Below are 18,424 nucleotides of genomic sequence, written 5' to 3' on the forward strand. Positions count from 1 at the left end.
TCATTGGGTGATTTAGTGAAAATGGAAAGCATATTTAGAACTAGAATTTCCTCCTCGTATTGTAGCCTTTTGAAGATTCCAGACAAGGTTGTTTTTTAATGATCTCAGGTTCTCAGTTTGTCAGTGTCAAAGTAGCCTGTCATTTCCATCATTTGTGTGGTATCTGTCAAAGTCTCCATTCATGTAAAAATGACATAGAATTGCGTGATATGCGTTTATTAAAAGGCCAACATTTTTCAGGACATTATGCAGCTAAAAATGTACGCCATGTACGCAACTTCTGTACGTGCCTCTACTCTACTGCTCCTACACCAATATGCAAATACAATGATATGAATGCAATGCTTTTCAATGAAGGGGAAATCTTTTTTTATGCGTTCCGGAACCTCACAACTCCCCAAGTCACAACCTTCTCACTGTCTGTTCCGGAACCTCACAACTCCCCAGGTCACAACCTTCTCACTGTCTGTTCCGGAACCTCACAACTCCCCAAGTCACAACATTCTCACTGTCTGTTCCGGAACCTCACAACTCCCCAGGTCACAACCTTCTCACTGTCTGTTCCGGAACCTCACAACTCCCCAGGTCACAACCTTCTCACTGTCTGTTCCGGAACCTCACAACTCCCCAGGTCAAAACCTTCTCACTGTCTGTTCCGGAACCTCACAACTCCCCAGGTCACAACCTTCTCGTGCTCACTGTCTGTTCCGGAACCTCACAACTCCCCAGGTCACAACCTTCTCGTGCTCACTGTTTGTTCCGGAACCTCACAACTCCCCAGGTCACAACCTTCTCACTGTCTGTTCCGGAACCTCACAACTCCCCAGGTCACAACCTTCTCACTGTCTGTTCCGGAACCTCACAACTCCCCAGGTCACAACCTTCTCACTGTCTGTTCCGGAACCTCACAACTCCCCAGGTCACAACCTTCTCACTGTCTGTTCCGGAACCTCACAACTCCCCAGGTCACAACCTTCTCACTGTCTGTTCTGGAACCTCACAACTCCCCAGGTCAAAACCTTCTCACTGTCTGTTCCGGAACCTCACAACTCCCCAGGTCACAACCTTCTCACTGTCTGTTCCGGAACCTCACAACTCCCCAGGTCACAACCTTCTCACTGTCTGTTCCGGAACCTCACAACTCCCCAGGTCACAACCTTCTCACTGTCTGTTCCGGAACCTCACAACTCCCCAGGTCAAAACATTCTCACTGTCTGTTCCGGAACCTCACAACTCCCCAGGTCACAACCTTCTCTTGCTCACTGTGTGTTCCGGCAACTCTCGATTTACAAATGATGCACTGAGTAAGGTGAATCTATACCAGTTAGTGGACAGTAACCAGTCCCAGTAAGGTGACTCTATACCAGTTAGTGGACAGTAACAAGTCCCAGTTTGGTGACTCTTTACCAGTTAGTGGCCAGTAACTAGTCCCAGGAAGGTGAATCTATACCAGTTAGTTGACAGTAACCAGTCCCAGTAAGGTGACTCTATACCATTTAGTGTCCAGTAACCAGTCCCAATAAGGTGAATCTATACCAGTTAGTGGACAGTAACCAGTCCCAGTGAGGTGACTCTATACCAGTTAGTGGACAGTAACCAGTCCCAGTAAGGTGACTCTATACCAGTTAGTGGACAGTTACCAGTCCCAGAAAGGTGAATCTATACCAGTTAGTGGACAGTAACCAGTCCCAGTAAGGTGACTCTATACCAGTTAGTGGACAGTAACCAGTCCCAGTAAGGTGACTCTATACCAGTTAGTGGACAGTAACCAGTCCCAGTAAGGTGACTCTATACCAGTTAGTGGACAGTAACCAGTCCCAGTAAGGTGAATCTCTACCAGTTAGTGGCCAGTAACCAGTCCTAGTTAGTGGACAGTAACCAGTCCCAGTTAGTGGACAGTAACCAGTCCCAGTTAGTGGACAGTAACCAGTCCCAGTTAGTGGACAGTAACCAGTCCCCGTTTGGTGAATCTATACCAGTTAGTGGACAGTAACCAGTCCCAGGAAGGTGACTCTATACCAGTTAGTGGACAATAACTAGTCCCAGTAAGGTGAATCTATACCAGTTAGTTGACAGTAACCAGTCCCAGTAAGGTGAATCTATACCAGTTAGTTGACAGTAACCAGTCCCAGGAAGGTGACTCTATACCAGTTAGTGGACAGTAACCTGTCCCAGTAAGGTGAATCTATACCAGTTAGTAGCCAGTAACCAGTCCCAGTAAGGTGAATCTATACCAGTTAGTGGACAGTAACCAGTCCCAGTAAGGTGACTCTATACCAGTTAGTGGACAGTAACCAGTCCCAGTAAGGTGACTCTATACCAGTTAGTGGACAGTAACCAGTCCCAGTAAGGTGAATCTATACCAGTTAGTGGACAGTAACCAGTCCCAGAACGATGACTCTATACCAGTTAGTGGACAGTAACCAGTCCCAGTAAGGTGAATCTATACCAGTTAGTGGCCAGTAACCAGTCCCAGAAAGGTGAATCTATACCAGTTCGTGGCCAGTAACATGTCCCAGTAAGGTGAATCTCTACCAGTTAGTGGCCAGTAACCAGTCCCAGTTAGTGGACAGTAACCAGGCCCCGTTTGGTGAATCTATACCAGTTAGTGGACAGTAACCAGTCCCAGTAAGGTGACTCTATTCCAGTTAGTGGACAGTAACCAGTCCCAGTAAGGTGACTCTATACCAGTTAGTGGACAGTAACAAGTCCCAGTTTGGTGACTCTTTACCAGTTAGTGGCCAGTAACTAGTCCCAGGAAGGTGAATCTATACCAGTTAGTTGACAGTAACCAGTCCCAGTAAGGTGACTCTATACCATTTAGTGTCAAGTAACCAGTCCCAATAAGGTGAATCTATACCAGTTAGTGGACAGTAACCAGTCCCAGTGAGGTGACTCTATACCAGTTAGTGGACAGTAACCAGTCCCAGTAAGGTGACTCTATACCAGTTAGTGGACAGTTACCAGTCCCAGAAAGGTGAATCTATACCAGTTAGTGGACAGTAACCAGTCCCAGTAAGGTGACTCTATACCAGTTAGTGGACAGTAACCAGTCCCAGTAAGGTGACTCTATACCAGTTAGTGGACAGTAACCAGTCCCAGTAAGGTGACTCTATACCAGTTAGTGGACAGTAACCAGTCCCAGTAAGGTGAATCTCTACCAGTTAGTGGCCAGTAACCAGTCCCAGTTAGTGGACAGTAACCAGTCCCAGTTAGTGGACAGTAACCAGTCCCAGTTAGTGGACAGTAACCAGTCCCCGTTTGGTGAATCTATACCAGTTAGTGGACAGTAACCAGTCCCAGGAAGGTGACTCTATACCAGTTAGTGGACAATAACTAGTCCCAGTAAGGTGAATCTATACCAGTTAGTTGACAGTAACCAGTCCCAGTAAGGTGAATCTATACCAGTTAGTTGACAGTAACCAGTCCCAGGAAGGTGACTCTATACCAGTTAGTGGACAGTAACCTGTCCCAGTAAGGTGAATCTATACCAGTTAGTAGCCAGTAACCAGTCCCAGTAAGGTGAATCTATACCAGTTAGTGGACAGTAACCAGTCCCAGTAAGGTGACTCTATACCAGTTAGTGGACAGTAACCAGTCCCAGTAAGGTGACTCTATACCAGTTAGTGGACAGTAACCAGTCCCAGTAAGGTGAATCTATACCAGTTAGTGGACAGTAACCAGTCCCAGAACGATGACTCTATACCAGTTAGTGGACAGTAACCAGTCCCAGTAAGGTGAATCTATACCAGTTAGTGGCCAGTAACCAGTCCCAGAAAGGTGAATCTATACCAGTTCGTGGCCAGTAACATGTCCCAGTAAGGTGAATCTCTACCAGTTAGTGGCCAGTAACCAGTCCCAGTTAGTGGACAGTAACCAGGCCCCGTTTGGTGAATCTATACCAGTTAGTGGACAGTAACCAGTCCCAGTAAGGTGACTCTATTCCAGTTAGTGGACAGTAACCCGTCCCAGTAAGGTGAATGTATACCAGTTAGTGGACAGTAACCAGTCCCAGTAAGGTGATCTATACCAGTTAGTTGACAGTAACCAGTCCCAGGAAGGTGACTCTATACCAGTTAGTGGACAGTAACCTGTCCCAGTAAGGTGAATCTATACCAGTTAGTAGCCAGTAACCAGTCCCAGTAAGGTGAATCTATACCAGTTAGTGGACAGTAACCAGTCCCAGTAAGGTGACTCTATACCAGTTAGTGGACAGTAACCAGTCCCAGTAAGGTGAATCTATACCAGTTAGTGGACAGTAACCAGTCCCAGTAAGGTGAATCTATACCAGTTAATGGCCAGTAACCAGTCCCAGAAAGGTGAACCTATACCAGTTAGTGGACAGTAACCAGTCCCAGTAAGGTGAATCTATACCAGTACGTGGCCAGTAACCAGTCCCAGTAAGGTGAATCTCTACCAGTTAGTGGCCAGTAACCAGTCCCAGTTAGTGGACAGTAACCAGTCCCCGTTTGGTGAATCTATACCAGTTAGTGGACAGTAACCAGTCCCAGTAAGGTGACTCTATACCAGTTAGTGGACAGTAACCCGTCCCAGTAAGGTGAATCTATACCAGTTAGTGGACAGTAACCAGTCCCAGTAAGGTGAATCTATACCAGTTGCTGGCCAGTAACCAGTCCCAGTAAGGTGAATCTATACCAGTTAGTGGACAGTAACCAGTCCCCGTTTGGTGAATCTATACCAGTTGCTGGCCAGTAACCAGTCCCAGTAAGGTGAATCTATACCAGTTAGTGGACAGTAACCAGTCCCCGTTTGGTGAATCTATACCAGTTAGTGGACAGTAACCAGTCCCAGTAAGGTGACTCTATACCAGTTAGTGGCCAGTAACCAGTCCCAGAAAGGTGACTCTATACCAGTTAGTGGCCATTAACCAGTCCCAGAAAGGTGAATATATATCAGTTAGTGGCCAGTAACCCGTCCCAGTAAGGTGAATCTATACCAGTTAGTGGCCAGTAACCAGTCCCAGGAAGGTGAATCTATACCAGTTAGTGGACAGGAACCAGTCCCAGAAAGGTGAATCTATACCAGTTCGTGGCCATTAACCAGTCCCAGAAAGGTGAATCTATACCAGTAATGGGCAGTAACCAGTCCCACAAAGGTGAATCTATAGCAGTTAGTGGGAAGTAACCAGTCCCAGTAAGGTGACTCTATACCAGTTAGTGGACAGTAACCAGTCCCAGTAAGGTGAATCTATACCAGTTAGTGGACAGTAACCAGTCCCAGAAAGGTGAATCTATACCAGTTAGTAGACAGTAACCAGTCCCAGTAAGGTGACTCTATACCAGTTAGTGGCCAGTACTCTGTCCCGGTAAGGTGAATCTATACCAGTTAGTGGCCAGTAACCAGTCCCAGTAAGGTGACTCTACCAGTTAGTGGACAGTAACCAGTCCCAGTAAGGTGAATCTATACCAGTTAGTGGACAGTAACCAGTCCCAGTAAGGTGAACCTATACCAGTTAGTGGACAGTAACCAGTCCCAGTAAGGTGAATCTATACCAGTTAGTGGACAGTAACCAGTCCCAGAAAGGTGACTCTATACCAGTTAGTAGACAGTAACCAGTCCCAGAAAGGTGACTCTATACCAGTTAGTAGACAGTAACCAGTCCCAGAAAGGTGACTCTATACCAGTTAGTGGACAGTAACCAGTCCCAGAAAGGTGAATCCATACCAGTTCGTGGCCATTAACCAGTCCCAGTAAGGTGAATCTATACCAGTTTGTGTACAGTAACCAGTCCCAGGAAGGTGAATCTATACCAGTTCGTGGCCATTAACCAGTCCCAGTAAGGTGACTCTATACCAGTTAGTGGCCAGTAACCAGTCCCAGTAAGGTGAATCTGTAGTGGTTAGTTGACAGTAACCAGTCCCAGAACGTTGACTCTATACCAGTTACCCGTCACATTCGCAAATAATATTGGCTGCATCATATCAAAGTAAATAAAATAACATAGTCATGAAAAAACAACTGTTCTGACAGTAGCAACTCTTTTGCTGTTTTTACTGATATTTTTAATACACATTGAGAACATGTCAAAATAGTGATGTTAAATAATCGTCCTTAAGCTGTATGTCTCGTTTTTCAACATATCTTATTTTTTTTTGACAAATACAGTGTTTTCCACATACCTGTAACCGCGGGGCTACACTAGTAAGTGTTGGGTGTTAAATATCAACATTGTCTCTTAATTGTCACCTGTTCTAAAATATAAATATTGATGGTGGGTGGGTGGGTGGGTGGGGGTGGGGGGGGGGGGGGGGGGGGTGGGGGGGGGGGGGGGGGGTAGGTGCTTTGTGATGTGCAAGTCATTTGCTAAAACAGAGAGTGATGAATCAATCAATCAATTCGTGGAATATATTAGGCAGTGAAGTATTGCTGTTCTGTATATATTATGTGCATCCTGTGCAAGCGTCAAAACAAGAAACGTATAGCATATTAGTCATAAGATACCATCTGAGTTATATATTACACTATATACAGTGCCTACACACATTAGGGCTGGGAGTTGATTAAAAAAAAATGATCGATTCCCGATTTCCTAACAGTGGTGAGAAATTGGAGAAAAAAAAAAACTCCTTTGCACGGAATCAATTCCTTTTTTAATCGTAATTCATGTTATATAATCCAATGATGATCCGTTCCCAGTGAGATGTCTGTTGTTGAGTTATTTGAGGTTAAGGAGTCTGTTTGAGGTGAAGAACTCACGGCACAAAGTGCTGACCGTCCAGTACCATGTAATTCAATGTAAATCCCGGCAAAACAAAACGAAGTTCTTAGGACGTCCTCAGGACGTCTTGAAATGGTCCTCAGGACGTCTTGAAATGGTCCCCAGGACGTCTTGAAATGGTCCCCAGAAAGTGGTCAGGACGTTGCGTCATGGTCCCCTGAAGGTTTTTTCTAGTTCCCGGCTTGTTCATGATGGTCAGAAAGACACAGTCCCCCCCATTACACGTCAGCCATTGTTACTTTTGCCTATTCCTGATTGGTGATCAACTGATCCCTTTACAACGAATACTTAACTTTTGGCAATGTTTAGGGACACAAAAAAGGTATTTTTAACATACATTTGTTTCAACTTTCATATGTGACACACTTTGACGTAGATTTATTACGTTGGTGTACGTTTATTTATACAGAAATTATTATTCAACACGTCCTCACCTGGGCTTTGAACTCACAACCTCTGGGTTCACCACATTGCAATCGTCCTGCTACCCCACCATGTCTGTGTCAATGACTGATATTACCTGTATTCCTACACTTTGCTCTTCAAAGTAAATTTCTGAAAAAAGTATTACATTTATCATCGTGATTAAGGAGTGTCAGAATAATACGGCATGCCTCACCAACATTAGACAACTATACTGAAAACCCTCAAATTTTTGCAGTAATTAAATGAAATCAAGGATAAGAGAATATTCGGATTAACTGATAGCTAAAATAGCAGTGCAGTTGGCACTCTTTTTTCTAAGCGCAGAGAAGATATATTATAGGTAACGAATGTGTAAGGGACTTGACAATCTACAGACTTTTTGGCACAGCATACTGTAAATCCAGCAATTGAGAGTTCAACTTCTAGGTGGGTTTATGTTGAAAAGTCAGTACGATCATGTCAATCCATCACGTGACAAAACCCCTCCAACGTCCCAGGAATGTCCTTAAAATATCCTCTGGGACGTCCTCGTGACAATTGGGAAAGTAGACAAAACCTCCAGAGGACTATGACACAACGTCCTAAAAACATTCCCGGGACAAACTGGCAACTAGAAAAAGGTCCCCCAGTGAACGTTCCATTGGGACCATCATGCAATGTTGTTAGAATGTTCCCAGAGCGTCTGTGAGATAACGTTGCCCCTAAACCCTTAAGGGACCTAATGGAAATGTCCTCAGGATGTCCCCTTGTTTGCTGGGAATTCTCAATCATGAATTGTCAAATTCCAAAATTCCACATATAAAGAAAGAGAGAAAACAAATAATATTTATATAACGTACAGGGAAATTATCCGTCACAGTCAGCATTGGGATAATATCACATCACTATGATGACAGCCATCACTTGCAAAATAAGTGCCATCTAGATCAATCCATTCTCAATCAGTCTTCGCAATGGATATGTTTCACCCATCAAACCAAAGTCAGTAATAAGTGCTGTAAAAACAAACACATCTCCATGGGCATCAAAGTCACTCCGGGATGACGTTTGGATCAGTTTCCCCTACCCTAATCTTAACCTTAACTACTAGTGGGGCAAATGTAAAACTGATCCAACATCAGCGACTTGGGGCAACTTTTTACTCTACTTCACTAAAGTCAGTAATGGTGAAAATCCATTTCATTGTGTTCCTTTAGGCGTAGAAAATGAGTTCAGGTATCTGACCCCCCTGTACTCCTGTCCCATTGGTGCTGTCTGACGAACACTGGAATTGGAACGTCACCTTCCCACACTGCACCTCTGTCATTCCTTCCTGACCAAAGTAACTCAACTCGTTCCCATCCAAAACTACAGAAGCCGTGTAGAACGTATCGGGTTCTATCTGCACGGGGTACTCAAACCACACAGGGAACGTGTTACTAGAACCGTCAGAGAAGTATTTACTCAGGTTATGTCCAAGGAGAATGCCTTGGCGTTTGAGCTCGATCTTAGCTGAGTACTCTGCAGAGCCGCAGCTGGAGCCGTAGAGTCCGAACCCGGCGATGAAGACACGCTTGTCAACGGCGAACTGAATGCTGTCGCATCGCCCTCGGTAACGCCATTGGTTGCTGCGGTAGGCGCAGGATTGGAACCGGTGGCAGCGTTGCGGAGATAACCCCTTCCGTGGCTGGCTGACGAACTGGAGGTCCGGTTTCTTGGCAGCGGTGTACCACAGGAAGATGTCGTTGGTCTCGTTCAGAGTCAGGACGCCCGACTGGGCGGCACCGTTGGCGAAGTCGTCCAACGCCATGGTGGGGACGCGGATCAGGAAAACGGTCTTGCCCAGAACCTTGAACAGGAAACAGTATACAAAGGAACCATATACATGTTGCTCTGCTACAAGAGTATTTACAATGTAACAAGTACGTTTGTGTGTCAGGGGAAATGCAAGGAAATATTAGACTTGTTGTTTTCTTTTTTGTTCTTACTGTATTATTGAATGTATGTTTTGTTTACTCCATGTGTAACTCTGTCTTGTTCTATGTGTCGAATTGCTATGCTTTATCTTGGCCAGGTCGCAGTTGCAAATGAGAACTTGTTCACAACTAGCCTACCTGGTTAAATAAAGGTGAAATTTAAGTAAATCATTTTTTTTTAATAAAGTATGTCTTCAAGGAATGTAGCGAACTATAGGTAAACATTTACAGAAAAATGTAAATATTTGAGTAAAGTACAGATACACTCAAAAGTACTTAAGGACAGTACAAGAATTTGTACTTTACTCAACAGATACATTTTGATCAAAAGCTACCATCGGAAATACCTTTCTCTTGTTGCCTATGGAGGTGGTGAGGTCCTGTCTCTGACACTCTGCCTCGGCCCAGCTCAGAGCTGCCTCAAACACCACCTCCTCCTTGGCGTTGAGGGTCTCTCTCTGGAGGATACTCTCTAGTGTCTGGGAGTCGATGTCAGTGAAACCCTCCGACCGCAGGGCCAGCTCTGCCTGGGCGTCAATCACCTGGTGGGATGGAGGAGGACATCAGGATGTAGCGAGTGGAATGATTCATTTGAATGTTCTACGCAGAGATCGTTTTGGCCATAACTAAAGGGCCAAGTTTAATATATTTTTTACCAACTGACTCGTCACTGGAATTGGACTCAAGTATAAAGGACTTAGACTTGGGCTTGGAATCGAATGCTATGGAGTTAACCCTAACCCTTATTCTAATCCTAAACCTAACCCTTATTCTAATCCTAAACGTAACCCTTATTCTAAACATAACCCTAACCCTTATTCTAATCCTAAACTTAACCCTTATTCTAAACATAACCCTAACCCCTACCTTAACCCTTATTCTAATCCTAAACCTAACCCTTATTCTAATCCTAAACGTAACCCTTATTCTAATCCTAAACGTAACCCTTATTCTAATCCTAAATGTAACCCTTATTCTAATCCTAAACTTAACCCTTATTCTAAACATAACCCTAACCCCTACCTTAACCCTTATTCTAATCCTAAACTTAATCCTTATTCTAACACTAAACTTAACCCTTATTCGAACCCTAACCCTAACCCTTATCCTAACACTAACCTAAACCCTTATCCTAACACTAACCTAAACCCTAACCCTAACCCTAACCTAAACCCTTATCCTAACACTAACCTAAACCCTAACCCTAACCCTAACCTAAACCCTTATCCTAACACTAACCTAAACCCTTATCCTTATCCTAACCCTAACCTAAACCCTTATCCTAACCCTAACCTAAACCCTTATTATAGCCCTAACCTAAACCTTTATCCTAACCCTAACCCTAACCTAAATCCTAACCTAAACCCTTATCCTAACCCTAACCTAAACCCTTATCCTAACCCTAACCTAAACCCTTATCCTAACCCTAACCTAAACCCTTATCCTAACCCTAACCTAACAGATCCGGAGTAACCAAATAAAATAAACATCCCTCACCTCCCAGCAGCGTTGTGTGAGTTCGGGCTCTTCGAACAGACAGCTCTGTGACAGCAAGACGCAGGCATTCTTAGCTGACAGGCTAGTCTCTAGGAAGTTAACACAGGCTCTGGCCAGGTGAGGCACGATGTACTTCTTAGCAGCGTAGAGCGTGGCCAGCACTGTGTCAGCACTCAGGTCTATCTCATCACAGTAGATGTACCTGGGGACAGGTAGAGGAGTTGGTTTAGTCGACAGGTATGTGGTTATCAACCAATGAGGACAGTGTATACATATAAAGTGATTTCAGACCCCTTGACTTTTTCCCCATTTTGTTAACGTACAACCTTGTTCTAATACCCCGTAATGACAAAGTGAAAGCAGGTTTTAAGAGAGTTTGATTAAAAACTAAAACAGAAATACCGTATTAACGTAAGTATTCAGACCCTTTGCTATGAGACTCAACATTGAGCTCAGATGCATCCTGTTTCCATTGATCATCCTTGAGATGTTTCTACAACTTGATTGGAGTCCACCTGTCATAAATTCAATTGATTGGACAGGAATTGGAATGGCACACACCTGTCTATATAATGTGCCACAGTTGACAGTGCATGTCAGAGCAAAAACAAAGCCACGAGGTCGAAGGAATTGTCCGTAGATCTCCGAGACAGGATTGTGTCGAGGCAGAGATCTGGGGAAGGGGACCAAAAAATATATGCTGCATTGAAGGTCCCCGAGAATACAGTGGCCTCCATCATTCGTAAATGGATGGAGTTTGGAACCACCAAGACTCTTCCTAGAGCTGGCCGCCCTGCCAAACTGAGCTATCAGGGGAGAAGGGCCTTGGTCAGGGAGGTGACCAAGAACCCAATGGTCACTCTGACAGAACTCCAGAGTTCATCAGCGGAGATGGGAGAACCTTCCAGAAGGACAACCATCTGTGCAGCACTCCACCAATCAAGCCTTTATAGTAGAGTGGCCAGACGGAAGCCACTCCTCAGTAAAAGGCACATGACAGCCCGCTTGGAGTTTGCCAAAAGGCACCTAAAGACTCTCAGACTATGAGAAACAAGATTCTTTGGTCTGATGAAACCAAGATTGAAATCTTTGGCCTGAATGCCAAGCATCAAGTCTGGAGGAAACCTGGCACCATCTCTATGGTGAAGCATGGTGTTGGCAGCATCATGCTGTGGGGATGTTTTTCAGCGGCAGAGACTCTGAAAATAATCAGAATCAAGGGAAAGATCAACTGATTAAAGGATAGAGAGATCCTTGACGAAAAACAGCTCCAGAGTGCTCAAGACTTCAGACTGGGGTGAAGGTTCACCTTCAAACAGGACAATGACTCTAAGCACTCAGCCAAGACAAGGTAGGAGTGGCTTTGGGACAAGCCTCTGAACGCCCGGACTTGAACCCGATCGAACATCTCTTTTTCTGAAAATAGGTGTGCAGCAACACTCCCCTTTTAACCTGACAGAGCTTGAGAGGATCTGCAGAGAAGAATTGGAGAAACTCCCCAAATACAGGTGTACCAAGCTTGTAGCGTCATACCCAAGAAGACTCGATACTGTAATCGCTGCCAAAGGTGCTTCAAAAAAGTACTGAGTAAAGGGTCTGAATACTTATATAAATGTCATATTTTATTATTATTAACGGACTATTTTCTGTTTTAACAATTAATAAACTGTTTTTGCTTTGTTATTGTGTGTAGATTGATGAGAATATATATTTTTTAATCCATTTTAGAATAAGTTTATAACGTAGCAACATTTTGAATAAGTAAAAGGCTTTGAATAATTTCCAGATGCAGTGTATAAAGATACGGGAGCAACTATTGACAGTATGTATTAGGTAGAGGTTGCTACAGTACAGATTCATTTACCTTCACCACATTTATATTCATGGGAGGACAACACAGGCTGTGCTGAGGGTCAAACACATGACAACATCCGTAACACAAATGGCACCCTATTCGCCGCATAGGACCCTGGTCAAAAGTAGTGCACTACACAGGGAATAGGGTGCCATTTGTGTTGCGGATGTTATTATTCAGTAGAGGACACCATTTGTTTTCATATTTCAGATGTATCTTGTAAGCACAACAATAATGTATTTCCTGACACTGGTGTGAGGACTGGGAATATGTGAAAGGTAAAAATAGATATTAACTACAGTGAAGAGATATAGTGCTGGAGGCAGGAACACAGAGTTTAATCCATTTTGCAGTAACGCAGCAGCTGGTATACTCCTACACACTTATGCCTCCCAAATGGCCCCCACTGTCTTGGTGAAATACCCTACATAGTGCACTACTTTCCACCGGTGCCCCTATGGAGCGCTATTGGACCCTGGTCTAAAGCAGTGCACTACATCGGGAATAGGGAACCATTTGGGAGTTAGACACTGAGCTTATATACCACTCCGTACCCACACAGGGGCAGGAACAACACGACTCACACAGGAGACAGAGAGACAGCAGAGAGGGTGAGAGAGAGAGAGAAACAGCAGAGAAGGTGAGAGAGACAGACAGCAGAGGGGGTGAGAGAGAGAGAGAAACAGCAGAGAGGGTGAGAGAGAGACAGCAGAGAGGGTGAGACAGAGAAACAGCAGAGAGGGTGAGAGAGAGAGAAACAGCAGAGAGGGTGAGAGAGAGAGAAACAGCAGAGAGGGTGAGAGAGAGAGAGAAACAGCAGAGAGGGTGAGAGAGAGAGAGAAACAGCAGAGAGTGCGAGAGAGAGAGAGAGAGACAGCAGAGAAGGTGAGAGAGAGAGAAACAGCAGAGAGGGTGAGAGAGGGAGAGAGAGAGAGAGCAGAGAGGGCGAGACAGAGAAACAGCAGAGAGGGTGAGAGAGAGAGAGAGAGAGCAGAGAGGGTGAGAGAGAGAGAAACAGCAGAGAGGGTGAGAGAGAGACAGCAGAAAGGGTGGGAGAGAGAGAGAAACAGCAGAGAGGGTGGGAGAGAGAGAAACAGCAGAGAGGGTGGGAGAGAGAGAAACAGCAGAGAGGGTGAGAGAGAGAAACAGCAGAGAGGGTGAGAGAGAGAGAGAAACAGCAGAGAGGGTGAGAGAGAGAGAGAAACAGCAGAGAGGGTGAGAGAGAGAGAGAAACAGCAGAGAGTGCGAGAGAGAGAGAGAGACAGCAGAGAAGGTGAGAGAGAGAGAAACAGCAGAGAGGGTGAGAGAGGGAGAGAGAGAGAGAGCAGAGAGGGCGAGACAGAGAAACAGCAGAGAGGGTGAGAGAGAAACAGCAGAGAGGGTGAGAGAGAGAGAAACAGCAGAGAGGGTGAGAGAGAGAGAAACAGCAGAGAGGGTGAGAGAGAGAGAAACAGCAGAGAGGGTGAGAGAGAGAGACAGCAGAGAGGGTGAGAGAGAGACAGCAGAGAGGGTGAGAGAGAGAGAGAGACAGCAGAGAGGGTGCGAGAGAGAGACAGCAGAGAGGGTGAGAGAGAGAGACAGCAGAGAGGGTGAGAGAGAGAGACAGCAGAGAGGGTGAGACAGAGAAACAGCATAGAGGGTGAGAGAGAGAGAAACAGCAGAGAGGGTGAGACAGAGAAACAGCAGAGAGGGTGAGAGAGAGAAACAGCAGAGAGGGTGAGAGAGAGAGACAGCAGAGAGGGTGAGACAGAGAAACAGCAGAGAGGGTGAGAGAGAAACAGCAGAGAGGGTGAGAGAGAGAGAAACAGCAGAGAGGGTGAGAGAGAGAGAGAAACAGCAGAGAGGGTGAGAGAGAGAGAAACAGCAGAGAGGGTGAGAGAGAGAGAGAAACAGCAGAGAGGGTGTGAGAGAGAGAGAAACAACAGAGAGTGCGAGAGAGAGGGAGAGAGACAGCAGAGAAGGTGAGAGAGAGAGAAACAGCAGAGAGGGCGAGAGAGGGAGAGAGAGAGAGAGCAGAGAGGGTGAGAGAGAGAGAAACAGCAGAGAGGGTGAGAGAGAGAGAGAGCGAGAGAGAGAGAGCAGAGAGGGTGAGAGAGAGAGAAACAGCAGAGAGGGTGAGAGAGAGACAGCAGAAAGGGTGAGAGAGAGAGAGAAACAGCAGAGAGGGTGAGAGAGAGAGAGAAACAGCAGAGAGGGTGAGAGAGAGAAACAGCAGAGAGGGTGAGAGAGAGAGAAACAGCAGAGAGGGTGAGAGAGAGAGAGAAACAGCAGAGAGGGTGAGAGAGAGAGAGAAACAGCAGAGAGTGCGAGAGAGAGAGAGAGAGAGAGAGAGAGAGACAGCAGAGAAGGTGAGAGAGAGAGAGAAAAAGCAGAGAGGGTGAGAGAGAGAGAAACAGACTGAGAGGGTGAGAGAGAGAGAAACAGCAGAGAGGGTGAGAGAGAGAGAAACAGCAGAGAGGGTGAGAGAGAGACAGCAGAGAGGGTGAGAGAGAGAGAGAGACAGCAGAGAGGGTGAGAGAGAGAGACAGCAGAGAGGGTGAGAGAGAGAGAGACAGCAGAGAGGGTGAGAGAGAGAGACAGCAGAGAGGGTGAGACAGAGAAACAGCAGAGAGGGTGAGAGAGAGAAACAGCAGAGAGGGTGAGAGAGAGAGAAACAGCAGAGAGGGTGAGACAGAGAAACAGCAGAGAGGGTGAGAGAGAGAAACAGCAGAGAGGGTGAGAGAGAGAGACAGCAGAGAGGGTGAGACAGAGAAACAGCAGAGAGGGTGAGAGAGAGAGAAACAGCAGAGAGGGTGAGAGAGAGAGAAACAGACTGAGAGGGTGAGAGAGAGAGAAACAGCAGAGAGGGTGAGAGAGAGAGAAACAGACTGAGCGGGTGAGAGAGAGAGAAACAGCAGAGAGGGTGAGAGAGAGAGACAGCAGAGAGGGTGAGAGAGAGACAGCAGAGAGGGTGAGAGAGAGAGAGAGACAGCAGAGAGGGTGAGAGAGAGAGACAGCAGAGAGGGTGAGAGAGAGAGAGACAGCAGAGAGGGTGAGAGAGAGAGACAGCAGAGAGGGTGAGACAGAGAAACAGCAGAGAGGGTGAGAGTGAGAGAAACAGCAGAGAGGGTGAGAGAGAGAGAGAAACAGCAGAGAGGGTGAGACAGAGAAACAGCAGAGAGGGTGAGAGAGAGAAACAGCAGAGAGGGTGAGAGAGAGAGACAGCAGAGAGGGTGAGACAGAGAAACAGCAGAGAGGGTGAGAGAGAGAAAAACAGCAGAGAGGGTGAGAGAGAGAGAAACAGCAGAGAGGGTGAGAGAGAGAGAAACAGCAGAGAGGGTGAGAGAGAGAGAAACAGCAGAGAGGGTGAGAGAGAGAGAAACAGCAGAGAGGGTGAGAGAGAAACAGCAGAGAAGGTGAGAGAGAGAGAGACAGCAGAGAGGGTGAGAGAGAGAGAGAGGGAGCAGAGAGGGTGAGAGAGAGAGAAACAGCAGAGAGGGTGAGAGGGAGAGAAACAGCAGAGAGGGTGAGAGAGAGAGAGAGAAACAGCAGAGAGGGTGAGAGAGAGAGAGAAACAGCAGAGAGGGTGAGAGAGAGAGAGACAGAGAAACAGCAGAGAGGGTGAGAGAGAGACAGCAGAGAGGGTGAGAGAGAGACAGCAGAGAGGGTGAGAGAGAGACAGCAGAGAGGGTGAGAGAGAGACAGCAGAGAGGGAGAGAGAGAGAGAGAAACAGCAGAGAGGGTGAGAGAGAGAGAGAAACAGCAGAGAGGGTGAGAGAGAGAGAGAAACAGCAGAGAGGGTGAGAGAGAGAGAGAGACAGAGAAACAGCAGAGAGGGTGAGAGAGAGACAGCAGAGAGGGTGAGAGAGAGACAGCAGAGAGGGTGAGAGAAAGCGGAGTAGAATCCTTCCTTACTTCAACATGGCCAGGAACGCTGCAGGCTCCACGTCCGGAATTTGGATTTCATCCTTGTTTTCCGCCAGCTCTCCATAAAACATGGCATGGAACACAGAACTGCCAACAGCCAGAACATACTGTTGGACAGAGAGAAAATAAATTAAGGAGAGAGAGAGATTTGGAAAAAACTAAACAAACAACAACATGAAGAACAGAACTGAGATGTAAAAATAAACCACTTCTCCAATCTTTCAAAACAAAGAACAGATAGTAAAAACATGATCAAATACAAATCTTGGAATCAACTATGAAAGACAACTAGAACCCACTGGATTCTCCAATTACATTGAATGAACTACAGGACAAAATACAAAACACCTAAATTAAAAGAAAAATATACAGATCACGAAATCTAATTGGCTATACTAAAACTCTTTAACATCGTCCTCAGATCTGGCGTCTTCCCCAATATTTGGAACCAAGGACTGATAACCCCAATCCGCAAAAGGTGGAGACAAATTTGACCCCAATAACTACGGTGGGACATATTCGTCAACAGCAACCTTGGGAAAATCCTCTGCATTATCATTAAAAGCAGACTCGTACGTTTCTTCAGCAAAAACAATGTAAACCACGGAAAAAATTGTCAAGTTGACTTTTTTTACCAAATCACCATACGACAGACCACGTATTCACCCTGCACACCCTAATCACCGTACGACAGACCACGTATTCACCCTGCACACCCTAATCACCGTACGACAGACCACGTATTCACCCTGCACACCCTAATCACCGTACGACAGACCACGTATTCACCCTGCACACCCTAATCACCGTACGACAGACCACGTATTCACCCTGCACACCCTAATCACCATACGACAGACCACGTATTCACCCTGCACACCCTAATCACCATACGACAGACCACGTATTCACCCTGCACACCCTAATCACCATACGACAGACCACGTATTCACCCTGCACACCCTAATCACCGTACGACAGACCACGTATTCACCCTGCACACCCTAATCACCATACGACAGACCACGTATTCACCCTGCACACCCTAATCACCGTACGACAGACCACGTATTCACCCTGCACACCCTAATCACCGTACGACAGACCACGTATTCACCCTGCACACCCTAATTGACAAACATACAAACCAAAACAAAACCAAAGTCTTCTCATGCTTTGTTTACTTCAAAAAAGCTTTCGACTCAGTTTGACTCAGTTTGGCATGAGGGTCTGTTATACAAATGGATGGAAAGTGGTGTTGGGGGAAAAATATTAAACATTATTAAATCTATGTACACAAACAACAAGTGTGAGGTTAAATATATTTTTTTTAATGACACCTTCATATTATGGTATTCCAGTAAAAGAAGAACTTACATATTTAGGCATAACCATTACAAAGGATCAGAAGTCCAGAGGCTTACTAAATTTTAACCCTCTTATTAAAAAACCCCAGAAGAAGCTAAATCAATGGCTACAGTGGGACTTATCTTTAAAGGTAGAGTCCTAATAACCAAGGCTGAAGGTATCTCTAGACTAACATACGGTGCATACTATCTTTATATCTTGACGGTAAAATAAGCAAGGAGATAGACCAGATGTTTTTCAACGTTCTTTGGAGAAACCGTACCCATTACATTAGGAAGACTGTTGTAATGAACACCTATGAGAATGGTGGACTACATTTTTCTGGACTTTACTACTTCAAATAATACTTTTAAGATCAATTTTAATATATAAAACAATTCCTAAGAGGAATTCTAAGGAATCTCTACTTTTGGTGGCCTTAACTTCATGTTGTTGTACAATTATAATATTGACAAAATTCCAGTGAAACTTTCTGCTTTTCATCGGCAGGTTTTCTTGTCATGGTCCATAAACACAATTTTTTCCCACACAGATATTATATAAGGAATAATCGGGATATATTGTATAAAAATCCTTCGTTGTTTTTAGAATATTGGTTCCGAAATAATATCCTGTTGATGAGCCAACTGGTAAATGCAGAGGGCCTTTTATTCAGTTATAAGGAATTCTTATCTCATC

General features: G+C 45.3%; 1 protein-coding gene and 1 long non-coding RNA gene across 2 annotated transcripts in view; both read right to left on the bottom strand.

Moving 5' to 3' along the window:
• Positions 1-200: 200 nt before the first annotated feature.
• Positions 201-6,249, bottom strand: LOC129867325 (uncharacterized). The gene is made up of 2 exons (XR_008761604.1): positions 1,227-6,249; positions 201-1,180 (listed from the first exon to the last, which is right to left on the bottom strand). It is a non-coding gene; the product is annotated as an uncharacterized LOC129867325 (long non-coding RNA).
• A 339-nt stretch (positions 6,250-6,588) lies between these two features.
• The window catches only part of btbd3b (BTB (POZ) domain containing 3b), a 46,079-nt gene continuing 34,243 nt past the window's right edge, over positions 6,589-18,424 (bottom strand). The window contains exons 3-6 of the mRNA XM_055940769.1: positions 16,367-16,485; positions 10,618-10,819; positions 9,468-9,662; positions 6,589-8,993 (exon numbers count right to left, since the gene is read on the bottom strand). Of these exons, the coding sequence (XP_055796744.1) occupies positions 8,358-8,993; positions 9,468-9,662; positions 10,618-10,819; positions 16,367-16,485 (1,152 nt within the window). The 3' untranslated portion in view covers positions 6,589-8,357. The remainder of the gene's footprint in view (positions 8,994-9,467; positions 9,663-10,617; positions 10,820-16,366; positions 16,486-18,424) is intronic.

The sequence above is a fragment of the Salvelinus fontinalis genome, chromosome 1, assembly GCF_029448725.1.
Source record: "Salvelinus fontinalis isolate EN_2023a chromosome 1, ASM2944872v1, whole genome shotgun sequence".
Lineage (NCBI taxonomy): Eukaryota > Metazoa > Chordata > Actinopteri > Salmoniformes > Salmonidae > Salvelinus > Salvelinus fontinalis.